Source organism: Rousettus aegyptiacus, unplaced genomic scaffold, assembly GCF_014176215.1.
Source record: "Rousettus aegyptiacus isolate mRouAeg1 unplaced genomic scaffold, mRouAeg1.p scaffold_m13_p_1, whole genome shotgun sequence".
NCBI lineage: Eukaryota > Metazoa > Chordata > Mammalia > Chiroptera > Pteropodidae > Rousettus > Rousettus aegyptiacus.
This window is the reverse complement of record NW_023416284.1, coordinates 145,164,454-145,184,602: the sequence shown is the minus strand read 5'-3', so window position 1 is coordinate 145,184,602 and position 20,149 is coordinate 145,164,454. Positions and strand designations below refer to the sequence as shown.

General features: G+C 42.6%; 1 protein-coding gene across 1 annotated transcript in view; it reads right to left on the bottom strand.

Moving 5' to 3' along the window:
* Positions 1-2,158: 2,158 nt before the first annotated feature.
* The window catches only part of LOC107518481, a 148,465-nt gene continuing 130,474 nt past the window's right edge, over positions 2,159-20,149 (bottom strand). The window contains exons 38-47 of the mRNA XM_036220740.1: positions 17,578-17,727; positions 16,695-16,748; positions 16,041-16,208; positions 14,011-14,163; positions 13,632-13,763; positions 12,844-12,996; positions 11,044-11,253; positions 7,928-8,048; positions 4,805-4,932; positions 2,159-2,627 (exon numbers count right to left, since the gene is read on the bottom strand). Coding sequence (XP_036076633.1) covers positions 2,502-2,627; positions 4,805-4,932; positions 7,928-8,048; positions 11,044-11,253; positions 12,844-12,996; positions 13,632-13,763; positions 14,011-14,163; positions 16,041-16,208; positions 16,695-16,748; positions 17,578-17,727 — 1,395 coding nt within the window. The 3' untranslated portion in view covers positions 2,159-2,501. The remainder of the gene's footprint in view (positions 2,628-4,804; positions 4,933-7,927; positions 8,049-11,043; positions 11,254-12,843; positions 12,997-13,631; positions 13,764-14,010; positions 14,164-16,040; positions 16,209-16,694; positions 16,749-17,577; positions 17,728-20,149) is intronic.

The following is a 20,149-nucleotide window of genomic DNA, read 5'->3' as shown; positions in this document are numbered from 1 at the left end:
AACCAATATAGGAACCCTTTCATTTGATAATTATGTCTATTCCAATTGATCCTTCAAGAACAGGAAATAACCACATGGTGGAACCATGGGCCAACTGTGTCCACTATAATTCAGACCTGAGTTAAGACTCCTATCTCCTCACTGTAAGCCTTTATTTTGACTGGTGAGCCACAGTGGTGTTTTGGGTCCCTAGGAATTAGAATTTAGAGGTGGTACCTAGTAATCATCAAATGATCTGTATATTTCTTTTTCTCTAATGAAAAATCACTAAAAAAATGATTACAGATCCCTTAGGAAAAAGTTTGGAGGAAGATTTATGGTATGTACCTGCAGCAGTGGTGTGTGGTCCTTCCTCAAGGGGATCCAGCCTCTGCTGAAGTCAAGGGACCCTAATCTGTGAATTGACTTAGGTCTGGAATCTGGGTAAGAGAGGTTGTGACTCTATTGTGCTGACTTAAGTCAGGTTTTGGCTCCTGGAGTTTTTTTCGTTTTAGACACCAAACACTGTTCTAGTTGGTTGCCTGTATGTATTCATCAAACCCCAAAGATCTCTGTGTGCCAGATCTCTACCTGTCTACTGATATATCCCTGCTGCCCTTTGTAATAGATTTCCCTACCTTGTCTTTGGCCTGGGAGAGATCTCATCTCAATAGCAATGAGAAATGAGATTGTGAATTCAACTGTCACTATAATTTAGCATTCTGCATAATTAAAATTTGTGCTTGATTTTTAACAGTGTTATCTCTATGACTACAGGAAATAAGAGATTTTGTAAAGGCTTTTGTGGAAGCTCACTGGTTCTCAGATCATGATAGGACTCAAGCTTGTCATATTCTTCTGTAAGTGCCAAAGTACATCCAAAAAAATCATCCCACATGCCAGTCTTTATGGTCATTACTGCCATGAGAGTCAGTACAGTAGCAATTTAGGCTCGTAGGGCACACATTTTAGCAGGTACTTCGTCACAATTGACCATAGGTGGTAGCTTGGTTGTCATGTTACTGCATGCAAAGAGTTGCTAGCATTCTATTTCCTATCAGTAAGGAACTCAGCACAGTTTTCAAGACCAAGGATCCAAACAAACAAATTCCCAAATCCCTTCTTTGTGGGGTTGTCCCATAGGACTACTCCAGTACTAGTATCAGTTCTCCATTAGTTATGGGCCAATTAGGAGACAGAAATCACACAGTGATCAAAAATTTAATATAAAGAATTGTTAATGATAAGAGTTGGAAGTAATGGGAGGATTGGCTGGTAAGCAATAAAGAGCTTTAAATGATACAGGAATAGCAGATACAGGGAACAGCCGCTGCCATTCAGGGCTGACAACCAGACCTCATTGGAGAGAGTGTGCTTCTTAAGGCTCACTAGATAGTGGAGAAGTTCGCTGAGGCTATGAAACACCCAAAGTGCTGCTGGCAGAGAAGCCCTTCACAGGAAGTGGCCGTGCCAGTGGCACTGCACTATGAAGCTGCAGGCACCGCTGGACCCAGGCATTGCAGCACGCTGCATGCGCTACAAGAACCTGGTGCTACAGAAGCCTGCACTTTGCAGGAGCCTGCCTTCAGGAGCACCCTTTATCCTCCTTCAGGGTCCCTCCAGCATCCTCTACTGACATCTTGTCACTTGGCATAGAAGAAATATTTACATTATTTCATCATTGAAATAATTACATCATTATTTCACACTAGACAATTAAAGATAAATTTGGAGCTGAGATCATAAATTGATAACCGGTACCATACCTTGTCATGTTGAATTTTTAGTTTTGATATCAAAGACATCGATCTTCCTCTTGGCTTTTATTTTTTATGTTCTATTTCAGAAATAAGTTAGTTTGTATATCCAAGCACATGTGCATGTAGATTTTTAATCCATTCATAATCTACTTCCAATAGACTCAACCTCCTTAATTTGAAAAGCTACATATGTCATACATAAATTTATGTATATAAATATACTTCTCTCAATTCTGTTGCATTCATCTAGATTTATTACTTTACCCAAAATAGATTTTCTTGTCTGAACAACAAGACTTGGATTAGGACTTTACAAAAGTCCGAAGAGGGTTTTGGCATTTGTAGGAAGAATAAAAAGCCTGTTAAGAGAGGATGATATTCTTAAGTGAAACAAATAGAATAAGTTTTTTGATGTTTATTTGGATTAATCTCTGTTCTAGGTTTTCACTTGTTAATACTGCTTAGCAGCAATGCCCTTTCTTCTAGCTATTCTACCTAATTAATAACTCTAGACTGAGATTGAGGGGCTGCTGGTTGACTAGAGGCAAGACCTAGGTTGTAGAAATGTAAATCAATGTTATGTTTTAAAATCTAGGGCCAAATCCTACTTCACCTGTGACATTAAAGGTATAAGCATCTCAGACCTTTCACACTATCTTCACAGTACCGATAATAAAAATTAGATAAAGGGTTTAATGAGTTTAGAATTATTTTTATTTATTTAATTGCTGATAGAAGTAAAACTTGGAAAAGAATATAGGATTACCAGTCAGGTCTGAATGGGATTCTGGGTGGAGCTGTTTGAACTTGAAAAGCAGAAAGTTGGACATTTTCTGCCACATGGGGTAGGAAGGCATCGTCAGTCCTTTTTTTGTGTTTAATAGGTACCTGCAACATAAATATTAAGTAGATATTGGAGCTTTTAAGGAAGATGGTGAATAATTATTATAGTATCATTAAAAGTCACTATTACTAATGAGACCAAGATCACTGGTTCAATTTGGGTTAGATCATTTAGTGTGCCTTCTTATACGTATTTTGCCACTTGTTGTAAATGAAACTGGTCAGAATGAATCCATCAATGGAAAGCCATTTCCTTCTAAGGGAGAAAAGATATCCTATATTTAGAGTGATATAAAAATTCCTTAATATTTTATCATTAAGATATTAATGTGAGTGCAATACTTTTTTTTTTTTTTTAAGAAAATCATTGGTGGTCTTACCTTCCAGCCATGTATAAATTCCTTTTCAGTTTAATAAATTCCTCTTCAGTTTATACTTACCTGACTCATTTCATAGGCCTTACTTAAGAGGTCAGACCTTAGATTTGAAGAGGCTCCAACTAATTTTTAGCCTTTCCTGGAGCTTAGACTTTTTGTATGGGGTCTCTATACTGTACACAAGCCAGGGGCCCATAAGATACTTCCTTAATTATTAGGATTTATTTCTGTAAGTACAGTAGATGTCCCACAATAGCTTTAGAACATCATCCTTATAAATCTCTCAAATATAGTAGATCTCTAGTAATGCATTTAGCTACTCTGTGGCCTTCTCAACCATAACAGTTGTGATGCTAACCTCCCTCACAATAGGAAAATTCACTTTGGGGAGTGAAATGTGGATGGAGTGAATCTTAAAAGCTCCTGTAGTCTCATACACATCAACTGAACGTTGCGTCCTTTTGGAAAAAGGCTTTTTCATAAATAAATAGACATATACTAGAATTTCACATTTTGGTGAAAGATGATGCCACGGGGATTGGCGAAGCAAATAGTGAGCCTTAACAATGTGGTCAAGGATCTCAACCAGTTTCTTCCCTTTCTGTGTATATCACCTCTTAATTGCATGTTTAGAAAAACTGCAGCAAACTTTTGATCCAATAACTAGATCATCAGTTGCAGAATTACACCTTTGAAAGAGGCTCTAGGATGGCATATTTCCTCTGATAGAATGATGAAATCTTTTCCTCTTAATTTTTCTCAAGGTAAGGAAGGAAGAACTCTTTTTTACTTTTCAATTATAGTTGACATTCACTATTACGTTAGTTTCAGGTGTATGGTATAGCAGTCAGACATTTATATAACTTAAGAAGTGACCACCTTCATAAGTCTAGTACCCACCTGGCACCATACAAATTTATTACAATATTATTGACTATGTTCCCCATGCTGTACTGTACAACCCTGTGACTATTTTGTAACTGTCAGTTAGTACTTCTTAATCCTTTCTTCTTTTTCGCCTAGCCCCTTAACTCCCCTCCTATCTTGTAATCATGGGTTTGTTCTCTGTATCTATGAGTTTGTTTCTGTTCTGATTGCTCATTTATTTTGTTTTTTAGATTCCACATATAAGTGAAACCATATGGTATTTATCTTTCTTTGTCTGATTTATTTTACTTAACATAATATGAGAGGAGGAATTCTTAAATGTGTTGATTAGGTCAATCTTAAAAGCTCCTAAATCTCTAGAGGGGATTCTGAAAGACAATGGAGCAAAGAGTGTAATACTTATTAAAGTAGTACAGAGATGGCAGTGGAACAGGATGTAAATGTTGTTTAACATAAACTAAGAGCTGAAATATTTTTTAAAAATTTTTCAAATACGTTTTATACCTCAAGCTACTTTACATTCCAAGCATTCTTTGGATGGTAGATTTCTCACTATTTTAAATGAACTTCTGAAACTGCTCTGCTAGGGAACTCGGATAAGGAATCCGATGCTGCTGGTTGATTATTGTGGATGAGTGGGAAAAAAGAAAAATTTCAGACACAGAGCAAGGAGTTGGTATTGACTTCAACACCCATTTATTGAACTGTAATTGAGTGTTTGGGGGCTTGTTTCAATATCGGCATTTTATTATTGAGGAGTGATGTCAGCAAGGTGGCAAAGTAGGATAAATTCTCTTTGGGAGAAATCCAGAATTTTACTATCTAGACTCAAGCACCTAGATAAGATTCTGATATCTAATTTTTTAATGTAAGTTTGAAGCGACCCCTAAAACCATAATTTCATATTTACATTTTTCATCGTTTCATATATATATATTCAAATGTATCGGTACTTACAGTCTTTGGCCTTTGAATCCCTCTTGCTATTTTATTGCCCATAAGATTAGTCTTTAAAAGGTGTTGCTGGGAGTATCTGGATGATATGGAAGCAGAACTTAGGGAGTATTGAGCTCGGGATCTAAGGCCTATAATGTTAAAAACATTAAATTATATCTCTGGTTGTAATGTACAGGTCTAGATGTAATTCATAACATTTTAAAGCTTAAAATGGGCATATAATTCAGCTTCATTAATTTCGAGTGCAAAATGTCAAAACTTGGATGGTCTTTTGTCTGAGGGTCACATGACTGAATGAAAGAGAAAGAGATGATGGGTGACTTGGACTGTTGTGGGTAGAATGGACAGACTGAGGGAGATTCAAATTAATAGAACTTTGTAATTAACTGGATTTGCCGGGTGAGGAAGAATAGCTCTTAGATTTCTGGCTCAACCAACTGGATAGATGTTAATTTTATTTTACAGTGGATTTTGTAATCCTAGCACATACATGCTCAATAGGTAATTAATTGCTGGTTACAAGATTAAAAGGATTGATGTGTGAGAAATATGGGTGTGTAGAGAGGAAGCAGGTAAGGATCAGTTCAAGGCTCCTGAGAAGGTAGGAGCAGTGGGCTCTTATCACCGGGACTGGCCCAGGGTGGAAAAGGGCACCTTTACCGTTTTGACAAGAAGGAATGAGAAGCAGCCATGTATAGACTTAGGTAGGCTGGGGACTTGAAGTAGAGTTTTTCATTTGGTGGCTTTTAACTTCTCTGTGAAACGGGAGGTGAAGCATTGGAGGGTAGGGGGCGGGGAAGTGGGAGAAGGGCTGTGTCTGAACGTTTGAAGAGATGAGGAATAATTAAAATAGTTGCTGAGAAGAGAAGCAAGTGAGCTAAGTGAGCTGACGCACCCTTAGCCCTAGGGGAGGACCATGTGAGCGGAGGGAAAACCCACCAGGCATCTTAGTCTCTTTCTTAAGTGATTTGTTCACAACTGAGCACATGAGCCTAGTTAGCCCAGTCAGAGCCCGATTCTTCTTAACCATCCCATCTCCACACCCCACTCCTGCTGTGCGAGCTGGAACACTGGACGAGAGAGCCACGTGGGAGCGGCCATCTCACTCCCCAAGGGCCCGCTTCCTTTCTGCTCCTAGCATTCTCAGAGCCCTGCGGGGGGCGGGTGGGGGGGGAACCAGGCCTCGTGAAATAGTTCAACCCTTGATCAAACCAAATTAAGCCAGTCCACTTCTGAACATTTCACAGTTTTGTCAGCCAGTTGATTTTTTTTCCTGAAGCATTTTGAGAATGACTGCATGAGAACAAATTATAGTTTCTCAGGAGTTGCAAGATCCTAGGGGAAACTGTGTTAATACCAAGCAAGTAAAGAGAGCTCACCCCTTCACTCTGCCACTGCTTCTGATGCTTCTGATACGGGGAGCAGGGAGGCTGCCGCTCCCGCCCCCACAGAAAGGAGCGACCTGAGCCACCTGACTTCCTGCTGGAACAACTGAGAAAGGAATGGAAACTGCCAACTTTTACCCTTTAGCACTAAAGGATAAGTGACATCTGCCTGTCCCCTTGGAGGGATGGGTATTATATAGACAGGTATGAGCTGATCTCTTCCCTCTGATGAATCTACAAGTAGGAAGTCCTCAGCAAACCCTATTCCTGTCATTGCAGATGGGGACAGATGGAGACAGATGAGGGCCAAGCTGGGGAGTGACTTCTACCTCTGCTTCCTGGGACAAAGGCTGCTCTTTCACTCCCACCACATCCTCAGTCCTGGGAATTAGGGCTCCCCCCTTGTTCCTCATGCCCCACTCTGGGTCTCCTTTGTAACTGTGCAGGTATTGAAGAAAATGGATACCAATTTCATAGGACACATTAACGCAGAAAGGGATTAAAAAGATGCTTGGCCAGGCTGGAGGCAGAGGGGAAAGGGAGAGATAGAAAAATCCCAGGACATGTGGAGAGGACTGTGACACACTTAGGGTCAGAGTCCAAAATAGAGCCCTTGGGTGCTCTTTATATTCTTCCTCTCTGGACCCAGCAGCTATGGTGAAGGACTCCAGCCCTGCTCTCAGGGCCCAGGCAGCACTGACATGGGCAGGGAGGAGGGCCTCTGGGCTTTAGGACAAGCACCGCCCTGCTCTTGATAAATCTATAGTAACTTGATCTTCATGTCTGGATCTTTGAAACAGATCTTTCTGCTTCTGAAAGGCTGTGTTTTCTCATAAAATTCACACTGGTAAGTAGCCAAAAATAAACACAGATAAAGTACAACATACATATGAAAGTATAGTGGCCAATATTTGCACAGTTACTTAGTGCTACTATACTATGTGCTAGACATGCATTATTTCATTTAAACCTCAGAAGATGCCTTTGAGGTGGATATTCTCATTTTATGGAGAGGCTAATTAACCTTTCTAAGGTCACTTAGCTAGACGTGTTGAAGCCGGGATTTGAACCTTTATTGTCTTACTCCAAAGTCCCCACACTCAATCAGCAGGTTGTCTACACTACAGAATAGAAAAGTAGAAGGTCAGCTGATCTTAATAGGTTAATCATGTTTATTGATATTTGCTTATGTGTTAGAGCTAGAAGAGAATTTGGAATTTATTTAGTTCTCATAGCGGAAGAAGCTAGTTTAGAGATACCATGGGGCCTGGCCTTGGCTCCATGCTGCTTGTAGGTGGCACAGCCCAAGAAGGCTGTTTTAATTGCCATTTCCATAAAAATTCTCAAGCTCTCAGCACCCAAGAATCATAAGGGACTTTATGAATAACATCTGAGAAGTGTGGTCATTAATGTCCCAAGACGTTGAGATGCTTCAAAATCCAGTGAAGTAACCAGTGTTTTTTAAGTGGTATATTAGACACTCCTGGGATCAGTTTTTTTATGATTGAAACCTTTTAGTACAGGATGACAGTACTCCAGGGAGAACTAAAGTAGAACGTTCTGACTGCAAATTAGAATTAAGATTTATTCATTCATGTATCATTCATTCATTCAACAAATTTCATGGCGCACCCACTCAATAACCCATGGGTCATTATGGCTAGTCCCTGAGAACCTCCCTCAACTCTGACCCCTGGCCCTTAGAGTTTATTCTAGCCAGAGCAGGGTATCTACTTACCACCTGGTGAGCTCATCGGGACAGAGGCTCTCACAGCGTCGTCAAGCCGACTTTGTAGCTCTTCTACACGCTGGAAAGCATCCAGCTTCATGCTACGCTCCTGGGCAAGCCGGCTTCTCATCTGGGGAGAAAGAGCTTGGGAAGCAGAGATGCTTTTTGGTGCATAAACAGTTCCAGGGGTTACTAGAGAGAGTGTGGGTCTAGGCCATCCCAGGAATATAAGCCTTCACAAAGTCCTGGTCAGGCTGAACTCAGCTTTCTGAGAATCAAGAGCTCTAGGAAGGCCAAGAACTTAACCAAAAAAGAGCAGAGGCAGCCCTTGGAATCCCTTATTACCTTGTAATATTCAGACGTTTACTCACAAAAGATATATTTTATGTTCACCAGAGTGGGAGAGGAGCAAGGGGAGTGGGGAGGGCCCTGTTCACAGAGGACCTTGTCAGCCAAGCCACCCCAAGTAGGTGTGGGAGCCCCTGAACAGTTTCAAACAGAGGAAAGATTTGATCTCTCTCCCAGATCTCTAGTATCAGCTCAGCTCATCATCTGCTGAGAAAAGCCCTGAGGCCTGATATAAAGCCCACATGTGGAAGCAAACTTTGTGTTTAACTCATGTAACTGCTCCTTGCACAGCTGACCCAAAGTGCCCATCCAGAGAGTTGCTGGGTCCAAAGTACACCTCATTTGCAGAGATCACAGGTATTTTTTCTTTTGAAATTTATTTTTATCTCCTATTTTTTTAATTATAAAAAATAATGCTATCATAGTAGGTTGAATAATGTCCCCTGAAACTTCATGTCTACCTGGACCCTCGAAACATGATCTTATTGGAAAAAATCTTTGTGGAAGTCACTAAGATGGAGTCATGCTGGATTAATAGTGGGTCCTAAATCCCATAACTAATACCTTTATAAGAAGAAGAGAGGGTACATGTACACAGAGAGACACATAAGGATGAAGGCCATGACAAAAGAGGCAGAAGCTAGAAGAAAGGCGTAGAACAGATTCTTCTTTAGAGCCTTCTGAAGGAACCAACACCTTGATTTCAGACTTCTCACCTCCCTAACTGTGTTGTTTTAAACCACCTCATTCGTGCTAATTTGTTACAGCAGCTGTAGGAAACTTATACACATGCTAATTTAAAAAATACAGCCATACATTTTAAATCTTATTCCTATCTGTAGAGACTCAAACATAAGGTCCCCGAACTCTCAGGGCTGTGACCACAGGCTTGTCTTCCAAATGTTAAAGGGGTGGTTCCTTGTATATGTGGATACTTTCAAGTGTAATTTGACTTTCAGTAGATGATCAGGTCCCCAGAGTTAGAAAAACTTCCTAATATAAGCTAGGTCTAAGGTCCCTCTATATACTATGGGCAGGAGCCATGGGAAACATATCAAGACTCTCTTGGCCAGGCAAGAGTTAAGTCAATTTGAAAAATATAAGCAAAGTAAAGGAACATGCTTAATAAGGATCTTGTATTAGCAACCCATCCCCCACACTTCACAGAGGTAGGTGCAGTGACCTGCCCAAGGTCACACAACCAGTTAGTGGCAGAGCCGGGATGTGAATCCAGGGCTATCTACCTGTTTCCAAAGCTGTCCACCTTCATATTCCCAATAAAATGACAAACGGCCAATATTTATAGAGATCTTTGTATCGGTTCCTGTTCTAAGTGTTTCATTTCAATTAGCTAATTTAATCTTCCCTCAAATCCCTTGAGGTGAGTCCATTATCTTTCATTGCACTGATGAGAAAACCGCAGACCTTGTCCAGAGTCACGCAGCTGGAGGACCTGGGAGTGTGAATCAGGAAGTCTGGTTCTAGGACTTACGCTCTAAATGATCTCCCCAGGAGCAGGAAGTAGGCAAGGCCTTTCACTGTCTCTGAGATCAGAGGGTCAGAATCCACCCTTGGAATTCAAGGAGATGGGTTAACGAGGCCACTGCTGGCCATGGGGGCTCTTGCTGGCTGAAGGTAGATTGTTGTATGGGGTCCCTAAGCCCAGGGCACATGAGCTGCCAGGGCAGTTGGAGGGGTAGTTTAGAAAGGTGGAATGATTGTTTTACAAAGAAATACTAAAAACATATATTTATTTAGAGAAACCTCAAAATATTTGTTTCGACTTCTTTTAGAATCTCTGCCGTTAAATAAAAATTAACTATTAACTAGAGAGGACTTTGAGAAACTACTTTATGAACCTCCCTATTTTGTGGTGACTTTTAGAAAAAGCATAATTTGAAGGACGAATATATGGCACTAAATATTTCTTGTGGGTTTAATCATATTTTAGTTTACTTTTCATGAAATAAACGTGAAATTCTAACTTTCTTTTAAAGTTACTCATTTTCTCTCCATTTCTATAACAATATTTTCTCTAGTGTTTCCTCGATTCGATTTTTATCCTTTTTTTTTTAAGCATTTTTTAAGGTAGAATTCTCCTTACTGATCTTCTCTTTTAGCACTTGAAATTCCTGTCCAATAATTTAATTTAACTTTCCAATTTCTTTTTCCTAATATCTCTGGTGAATTAATAGATTTATTCATTCAATGAATACCTGTGAAGCGCCTCCTCTGGAAGTGCTGTTTCTTTTTCTTTTTCTATTGAATTACATTCTGTGGTCTCCTTTGTTGAAACTTGAATTAATCCACATCTACATATTATTTTCTCCTCTTTTTTTTTTTCCTTTCTGCTGTAGGGTATATTTAACAAAAATATGTTATGTCTGGGAACCACATTTGTCTTTCCTTCTTGTCTCTGCAGTTCTGGAAAAACCATAAATAAAATCCCCTTATCATAGCTTCTATTATACTGGTTGCTTTTCTAGATTGTCAGAATTTCCTAAAGCCTCCCTAGTTCAAAGTATAGAGCTGGGTGGAAATCACGCTTTTCAAGTGGGTTGCAAGGGTGCCAAGATTCCGGGTCTTGCTGTCATTAAGCCATCATCTCCTGCCATAAGCAACCTGAGCAATCATCCAGTGTGGTATAAATATTTCCATTTTCCTGGTGGGCCTAGAAGTGACAAAGGTGGAGAAATACTGCCATGGAAGACATGAGAGGCAGGGAGAAGACGGGAAGAATGAAACAATTCTTGCCGGCGCACCCTGACTGGAGTTACCTGTCGGACTTCTCTCTGAATTTTCTTCCTCTGCAGCTGGCCCAGTTTAGAAGCCCTCTCAGCCTCTTCAGTGAGTATCCGCAGGTGCTGTTCCTTTTGCTCCACATCTTCCAAGAGCTTCTCCATGCTGGAGGTTTTCAGTAAATCCAGCTGCTGCCGGTGGAGAGTTTCCTGGGTCACTCTGTGCTCTAATTCTTTCAGCAATTGAGCCTGTGGCAGAAAAAGGCCAGAGGAAATGAGACACAGAGTCTCTCTTCTCAGCGTAAGACAAGGAAGGACAGGTTGGGCAACACCATTGTCCTTTCCATTAGGGCTCCGGGCAGAACTGTGTGGAGTGTTCCTCAGTTCAAGGTAATACAGCCAAGCTGTTCTGTCCTGTGCCAGCCAGCAGCAAGGCCACTGGGATTCAGGTCAGCCTGGCACTTAATGTAAGCCCTGAGGCAACAGTCAGGGGAGAAATCAATCAGTCAATCAATCAATCGAACGAACAAACAATGCAGTAACACCAGGTCAAATAGTTTGGCCTTTTAATACCAAAATTTGATGATAACGTGTATGTTCATTAGCTTACTAACCAAACAGTTGTACCATCTATCACAAACTACATCTGCATTGTCACTGAGCATTTATCATGAGAGAGCAGGGGAGGGTAACCTGGGGAGACAGGGTGACGCAATACATGCAATGAGTGGCGAAGGGAGATTCGAATCTCGCCTTGTTTTGACTTCCAGAATAGCTTTGGGGAAGCCAGACTCCAGATGGTTAAAGAAGGAAAACAATAGTAATAATCTGTTTTTTGTCCTGAAATTTTTATAATCAGTAGCAATGTAAGCACTAGATGGTCGATTCTTAATTATAATAATAATAACATAATTTTGTTCAGCGTCGTTTTGTTATAGCGTTGATGAGATCTCGTAGAAACTTAACTCTTGTTTATATGAATTAACCTATGGTAAAGTTGGTTTTCTTACATTGTATTGCTTAAAGTCACATAACCTATCAAGGACATTAGGTGAGGACTGACTGTACTTGCATGGCGAGCTCACGGTTTACATAATTATACACCATAATCACCTGGTACACAATGATGGAGAAATTAACATCTAAAAGGAACAAATTATATCTCCTATTTTAAATATGATTTGCTTTCCCTGGCTCTTATTTAAACTCAGCGGTCTCTCTCTCTTTCTCTAGATCTAGTGTCTCCGCTTCCTTTGCACTGAGCGGGTTGCCGCAGTTATTAAGAGTTTAGATTTAGAAACACCTTTATTTTGGTGCCAGCTCCTATTGAGCAGCAGCAACTTCTGAAATGAAGACTTAGCATGTATCATCAGGAAAAGACCTAATAAGCTCTGCTTGAGGCATAATGCTGACAGCAGAGACACTCCCTGTGCAGAGGGTTGATGTCAATGGAAAGCATGCTTGAAGCATGAAAGGACTGTATTAAAGGCAGAGACCTAGACCCCAAGATGCTCTGGGTGAAAAGATACACACACACACACACACACACACACACACACACATACACAAACGATCTTATGTATAAGTAACATTTCACCATCTTAGTCAATATGAATAAGAACAAAAGCCTTTTGGCCACTGCCCATGGTTTTGGGGTTGGAAAGGAGGGAGAAAAGAAGCTGAGGTCCAGGACATCTTTTCCTGGCAGTGCCATCTGCTCGGCTTCACGCCGTGGAGCTCCAGCGACTGCTATGGGCAGCATGGGCTGCTTCTAGTTGCCACATTCAGCTTGGCAAAGCACAAAGAGAGGGAGGAAGAGAGGTTCTGGCGCTCAGATACCTGGCTGTCCTGCTGCTGGCGCATCCTCATGTTGTCGGCCTGAGCCCTGGCCAGGGCCTGCCTCAGAGCCTGTAACTGTTGACGAAATAAAACCACTTCTTGTTCTGCCATTAGCTTGATGCTCAAACACTCTTTTTTATTTTTCATAGCTTCCTGTGAATATCCCAAACACAAAAATTAGGAAGTAAATCTCCTTCCCATACTTTCAGTTTCATGGGCAGTCTCCAAACCACTCCATCACCCGCTGTTCTTTAAGACTTCCGGTAGAATGGAGCCCCGGCTGCTCACTGCCTCCATGATTTCAGTTAGGAACAGTGTGACAGATCAGAGTAAACAAAGACTTTCAGGAACTGTAGGTGAAAGTTTCCAAACAACTATGATATGTGCTTTGTTTTCGATTTGCCTTAAAGCAGATTTTCCACTTATTATTTTGTTACTTAATTTTCCTCGGATAATCATGTTTGAGACTCAAATATGTGCAGTGTTTTGATGAAGCCGCCTCAAGCCCTTGGTGGAGTCTCTCCTCTATCTACCCCTCCCTCATGCTAACCTCTCTGATTTGCTCTCTCATTTACTTCTTTACCATTCATTTGCTTCTGGCTCTTTCTCATTTCGTCTGAGGTTCTGACATCACCCATTCCCAAGAAAACTTCCCAACTGTCAGATCCTTTAAGATGGTTGGTCCTGCCCCACAACAGCAGAACAGCAGCTGCAGCCAAGGAGGCCAGCCTGCCAAGCCCCCCGCCCCTCCAACCCCTGCGCCGGGCCCTCCTTCCCCGAAAGCTCACCTTCTCGGCCCTGCCCAGTTGGCCCTGGAAGCGAGCCTGCTGCACAGCCAGCCTCCAGCGGCCCAGGCTCCTCATTTTGCACACCAGGGCGGTCAGGTTGCAGTTGTCCTGTTCCAAGTCCCACAGCTGCTCCTGCTAAGAAGGCTCACTTTAAGAAAAGGCTCCTCCTACCACTTTTCTCGGGAAGGGCATGAATCCTAACGTCAGAAACACGACTTCTAGGAAATCGGACGATTGTGCAGTGACCCCCAGTGCCCCTCTTAAATGCTTGATGCAATGCTTTCTCAGGGAAACCAGACTGGAATGCAGACAGAGTGAGCGGTGGGGGCAGATGCTAGGAAGAAGTGTAAATATCCCATTGCTAAATGAAACCACGTACTTTGGCTGGGTTTTCTTCTGTTCCTTCATCAGGTCTGGCGGAGCCCCATTTTTTCTTCAGGTCCTTCATATGATCAATCCCTTCTGTTCTCACTTCGCTGATGAGTTCACACACTTCCTGGATCAAATTAAGCTGATTCTCATCCAGCTTCTCCTACAAATTGCAGACTTGAGTTTAGGAAGGGCAGTTGAGGAAGAGTCATTTTGCCTTCTAAAACTCAACTTTCAGAAATGATTTCACACTAAAGAACCAGCCACCCAGAAAAGTATTCCATCAGGTATTGTCTGGAAGTCTCGCTAGTGGCCCCTTTGTGATGTCTTCAGTCCACACATTTCATTATCTGAGAACCTGCCTAGGTGGTCAGACTCCAAGGCAAGTTGAGTGGGGAGAAGAGTGGGAGGTCACCAGTAGAAAACTGAATCACTCCCACCCCCCACCCCAAAACACCGCCAAACAGTTACTTGGGAATGAAAACTTAGGGACTTTTGCTATCAGGTTGACTCAGCAGACTCTGACCGATAAAATACTGTAGATGAGCCATGAACGAGGAACTGCCGTAGTTAGGCTCCAGCAGAAACCTCGTTATGAAACCTAGTTACGGAACAGCCTGTTCTGAACGGCTTATGGCTAATGGCATATGGTTAGTGACTGACCTTTGTTGAGAACCACTGGAGACCCAGTGTTCTTGGGTGAGGGGAGAGAGTGCAATGTCCTCTCACTTTTGAACGGTTCCCTGGAAGGGATGGTGGGAAGATAGTGCCCAACTGGAAAGCCACAGAAAGAAGCCAGGCTGCTGGCCACACAGCAAAAGTTTCACTACCTTCTTGGGACCCTGAGATGGAATAGGGATTTGCTACTTTGGAGGTTTGTAGAGCTAGTTTCACCTGGGAGAAATAGAGCATCCACTTTTTGTCTAGGAATCTCACAGAAGCCAAAAAAGAACGTAAGACATTTCCAACAATTTCACATCCTAAACACGTCTTAGCAGATTCTGGCCTTCACCGTCTGCTCACCCGCTCCTGTGGCACCAGGCCCAGTGCATTTGGGTTTTGATCCTTTAATATTTGTAAGCACTTGTGCTGTGTGAAAGCCCTTTACAAGTAAGAAGGACTCTCCGATCCTCTCTGGAATGACCAGACCAAGGTAGAGCATCAGTAGATGCTCCTCTCAGTATAATAGCCCGAAGGACCACCCTGGAATCCCCAGGAGGGTTAGGAGTAAGGACACAGCTGAGGCTGGCTCTGGGGAACATCCAGTCATAGGGAAGGCAGCAGTGGACTGGGGTGGGGGTTTTGAACTGAAATTCACACTTGTGGGACAACTGGCCTAGGGTCCGTGACAGCCCATTGTAGGCATGGGGCCTCTATCTTACAGCTGCTCAGACATCATAAAGAAGAGACAGGCTGCCACAGTGCTATGAGCACATGAGAACCCCATCACTCCTCTTCTATATGGGTCTTCACTGACAGGTGAGTAGCTCTCTGACAACAGATGTTAGAGAAAGGCTGGGGGGTAGCAGCGTTTTGAGGGTAAGAAAAATCTCCGAAAGCTGATTCAGATTTGTATCTGCCCAGTGAGCTTTCAGAAGGTGCCTGTTGCTACCCTCACTGGGGTCTGACCTGGCCCAGGGCCCTGTTCTCTTCTGTTTGGATTGTCACAGTCAGTAGATAAAACAGTGAAATAAACTATTGGGGTTTTAGAGAAGAGGAACCATCACCAATTCACTTAATAGCAATAAGACAGCAGCAGCGGCAACTGGTGGTAAGGAAAATAATGACTATCTAAACTATCTGAAATTCAGTGTCTATCATGGTAATATAATGACTACCCCACTGCCGACTCACTCTCTCTATAGAGAAAACTTAGAGCCAAAGAATTCTTGGGCCCAAAAGTCTCCTGTGTCATTAATCCCTCTGCAGCTGCTGCGGGGTCAGTTACAGCCACTCCCTACAGGACTGCCCTGATATCTGACATAGGTCACCGACTTTTATTTTTTAATTAAATTTAATTTATTTTGGGGGATCACTTACTTTTATGTGTAAACATGTCATAAACAAAGCTTGGACTAAAGCTTCATATTCTTCTTGGACTTCTTTTCTGATCTGCTTGTCAAGGTTCAGATTCTCCTCTTCCAAATCTGTGAGTCGGGCTCTCAGAGCAGTAATTTCCATGATCATATTATGACTGAGCTCTGCAACCTAGCAGCAGAAATATATTTTTGAAATGGGTGATAGGTTTGGAATTTAAAACTGCCACCACAATTTTCACTTCTATTTTGAACCTAATGAGGAAGAAGGTGAATATCCTGTTTTGGAAATGCAAGTGGAAGAATCTAGGTTGGTTTAAGGGTCCCAGAAGTGCCAAACACACACGAGGTGCTCAATAAATGGTTGTTGAATGAATGGCCCCAGAAAAGACACTACTTAGCATTTTTCATTTGGAGATAAAAATAACAAAACCACCAGAAACAAAAACAAAAATGAAGGGGAAAAAAAGCCCTCATTGCTTAAAAAATGAAAGCACCCTCCTTGGGTTTTCTGCAGTGGACCATCATTGACAAGACTTCCACCGGCCGCTCCTGAAGGGGGCACAGGAAAATGACACTAGGAAGTCCCATGTCTGGCTACCAATGAGATTGTGGATTCGAGAAATGAAGAGAAACTTTTTAGTAATAACTGACCTACCTGACCAGCATTGTCTTCAGGTGGACTCTGACTTCTTTGTAAAATATCTAATTCCTGAAGGGAAGAAAGCAGTGCATGACCAAACTCAAACATTTATCCTTCCGACCATGACTCGATTCAGTACAACATGCTCACAACTCCTATTTGTGTTAATGGAGCTTCATTTTGATCCTTGGGCTCCACACAGATCCAGGACTATGCTTCAGGATGCCCAGCCCAGCGTCAAAAGACTAAATCAACTTCCAGGTATCCACACTGATGTAGAGGACCCAACTATGAGGACTGGGGGCAAAGCCAAGACTCATTATTTGATATTTTAACTCTTCATTTGATTTTGTTCAGACCTTTGCACTTTTGTTAGGTGTGCACTAAAATTACACTGAACCTCAGATGCAGTTCATTTTAAAAGATGTGCAATTTAGGACCAGAGAGGTGATTCTTGGATCCTACCCATGAGGTTTTATTTTAAGGAAGTCTCATCAGTGAGCCCCATGATGTACATCCTGAAGACAGTTTACTCAAGGATCTTGGCTTATTTGCTAGACCAGGAACAGCATGCGGTGCCTTGTGTTTGCTAAAGGTGGGAAGGTCAGCTATACATCTGCCCCAGGGGTCCAGCTCCTTCATGGCTCACCTCTTATATTCCCCACTAGATGCCTCCAAAGCACACATCCCAGTGTTGCTAGGGCCATCACCTTTGTGGCTGAGAATACCAGCCCAAGAAGATGAACCAGCGAGAGGAGAAATTTGGAGTGTACCATTTACTCTGTTTTTACATAAGAACATACCCCTGCAACTGTTTTAAAAAAAATCTTTTCAGAGTGACTCCTGGGCCTCCCTACCCGCCCCTTCCCCATTGCAATACTGGTCCCCGGGAACATACTTGCTCCTTCTGACAGAGCTGCTGCCTAGCATGTTCCAACACATGCTCATAACACATGGAGTAGCTCTCAAAGTTGCTGCGTTCTCTGGCCATCACATCACAACCCAGGGAAAGGAGGCAGGCCTCGAGGTGGTCTTTTTGGAAAGTGATCTGAAAAGGAAGGGCATCATTCACAGCAGCTCCAGCAGGGCAGCCTCTTCATGCCAGGGCTCATGGCACATGTTCCCTCGGCTCACAGATCCACTTCCACTTCTCCTCCATAGAAAAATGTCAGCTCTATCCTTGCGAGCCTCTCTTTTAGGTCTGCCCTCCACATTTGCTGGACCAGGGACAAGCGTACAAATGGAGGCCCACATACTGTATGTCTAAATATGCTCAATAGTTAAAGGTTATAAAACAAACTAACAAACTATTAAAATGGAATGGTTTAATTCTACATTGGGAAATAGACTTTCAGAAATGACTTGAAAGGCAAAGTTTCAATCTATCATGCTTGGATTACTCTGACTTTCTATGCGGTGACTTGGGGACAGATAGTCTCCACCCATAGTTTATAGTATGACCCCATCTTTTCCCCCTTCCAGGACTCATATGATACTGTGGAGGGCCCCTGTGTGCATGTAAGTGGACATCCCAGGCGTCCACACCCCTCAGCAGCTGCTCTGGACCACCCCTCAGACTAGGGGTGAGGTCTACTCCCTCTCCAGGGAGGGCGAACTAGGGAAGCGGCCCTGGACTCAGGGATCTGAGTGTCCAGGCCCCTTGGCTGTGTGAATTTCTCACCTTGTAGGGATGGGTGGGGCTGGAGGAAGGCCAGCCCTCTGAAATATTGCTCTGGTTGAAGGGTCATGCTGCTCACTTTCTAAGCAGTCCCATTCCCTCCCTTTCTCCAGGAGATTGGGCACCCTTTTGGAAGAGGTAGCCATTAAGGAGCAGAGGAAAAGTCCATTCCACTAAGGCAGGCTTAGATTTTGGCTCTGGAGAGAAATGGGAGCCAGTATGTGGGAGGTCGGTCAGGTCTCCCTGACTTGGGCCTGCATGCCTCTGTGAGTGCTTATGTGTGTCTCTGTGTGTCTATGTCAGTGAGTGTGTCTGTGCGGATTTGTGGATATGTCTGCATGTGTGCGTCTGTGTCTTTCTGTAAGTGTTTGTGTATGTCCCTCTATGTGTATCAGTGGGTGTGTTTGTGTGTGAATCTGAGGGTCTTACGGGGCCCACTCTAAGACCTAGCCTGCATGCTTACATGAACTTTAGGCTCAGGAGGGCTCCATGCTCACTGGCAGTCTGCTGCTGAAGTTAAGCTGTCCTTCCAGCCTGGGGTCATTCCCCTGACTCTGATTCAATTGTCCAGGCAAGGCTCAGGACATTGTCCTATCCATGCAACCCCAGTGTCCCCACTGACTGCCAGAAAAAGCCCAGCTAGGCTTTGCCAAGGCAAGTTATTGAGGTGAACTAGCAGAGATGGCAAACAGTGATAAAACCCAGTACTGACGGAATGAGGAAAGTGCTCCCTCGCCACTGCTGATGGGAGGGGAAGTCGGTGTGGCATTTTGGAGGGCAGACTAGCAGTATCGAAAAGATTTTAAAATGTTCGTGCCTTTTGACTCAGTAACTTCTCTTCTAGGAATTTATCTTTAGGGAATTATAAAAAGTTATACACAAAAATATATGTAAACAGATGTTCTTTATAGTAGCCTTTCCAATAGAAGAGAAAAATGGAAGCAACCCAAAATGCCTAATAATGAAAACCAGGTTGAATCCATCTCACCCATCTATACAATGAAATACTAAACAGCCACCAAAATCATGCTGTGGACATATGTTTATCGACAAAGAAACAGATTTATAACACTTGAAGGGGGAAAGGTACACTATAACAAAAGGATGCATACAATAATCTTATTTTGTTTAAAAAAAGTGCACGAATGAAAAAAGTTATAAAATTTGGAAGGAAATATGCCAAAATAATGATAGTGGTTATCAATGAGGGTATGATTATGAGTGTATTTTCTAACATCATATTTCTATTTTCTAATGTAATCATAAAAAGGTATATGTAATTGTAATGATATATAAAATGTACATATAAATAAAATATATATATTAATTAGAAGATAGTAAAGCTTTCGTAAAGGTCAGCAACCACAGCAGCTTGGCAAGATGCACTCAAGACATGCAGAATGGAAAGAGCAGATGAAACCTCTGCTCGTGGGGTATTTTTTGAGCAGGAGCCAGGGAGTCAGGGGAAGGCACTCGGCCTCCTCAAGGGGCCCTTTTGTGGAGCGAGGGCGAAGGCAATCTATCCTGTCCCTGGAAAGTGAGCAGTAGGACAGCTGGAGTTAGCTGCTGACATCAAGGCAAAGGGAACCGAGATAGCACCTCCTGGTCCTTGACTCCTCTGTGGTGGAAAGACCAAGACCACATGAATTTAGAAATGACAAAGGAAACAGTTCCCGGACTGAGTATGGTGAAAGTCTTAAGGTTTGAGAAGCCATGAGACCACATCTGAGGCCAGCAAGGTGTGGCCAGTGACCTCGTCCAGGTAAGCTGGTTCCAGGGCTTGGAGACAGCC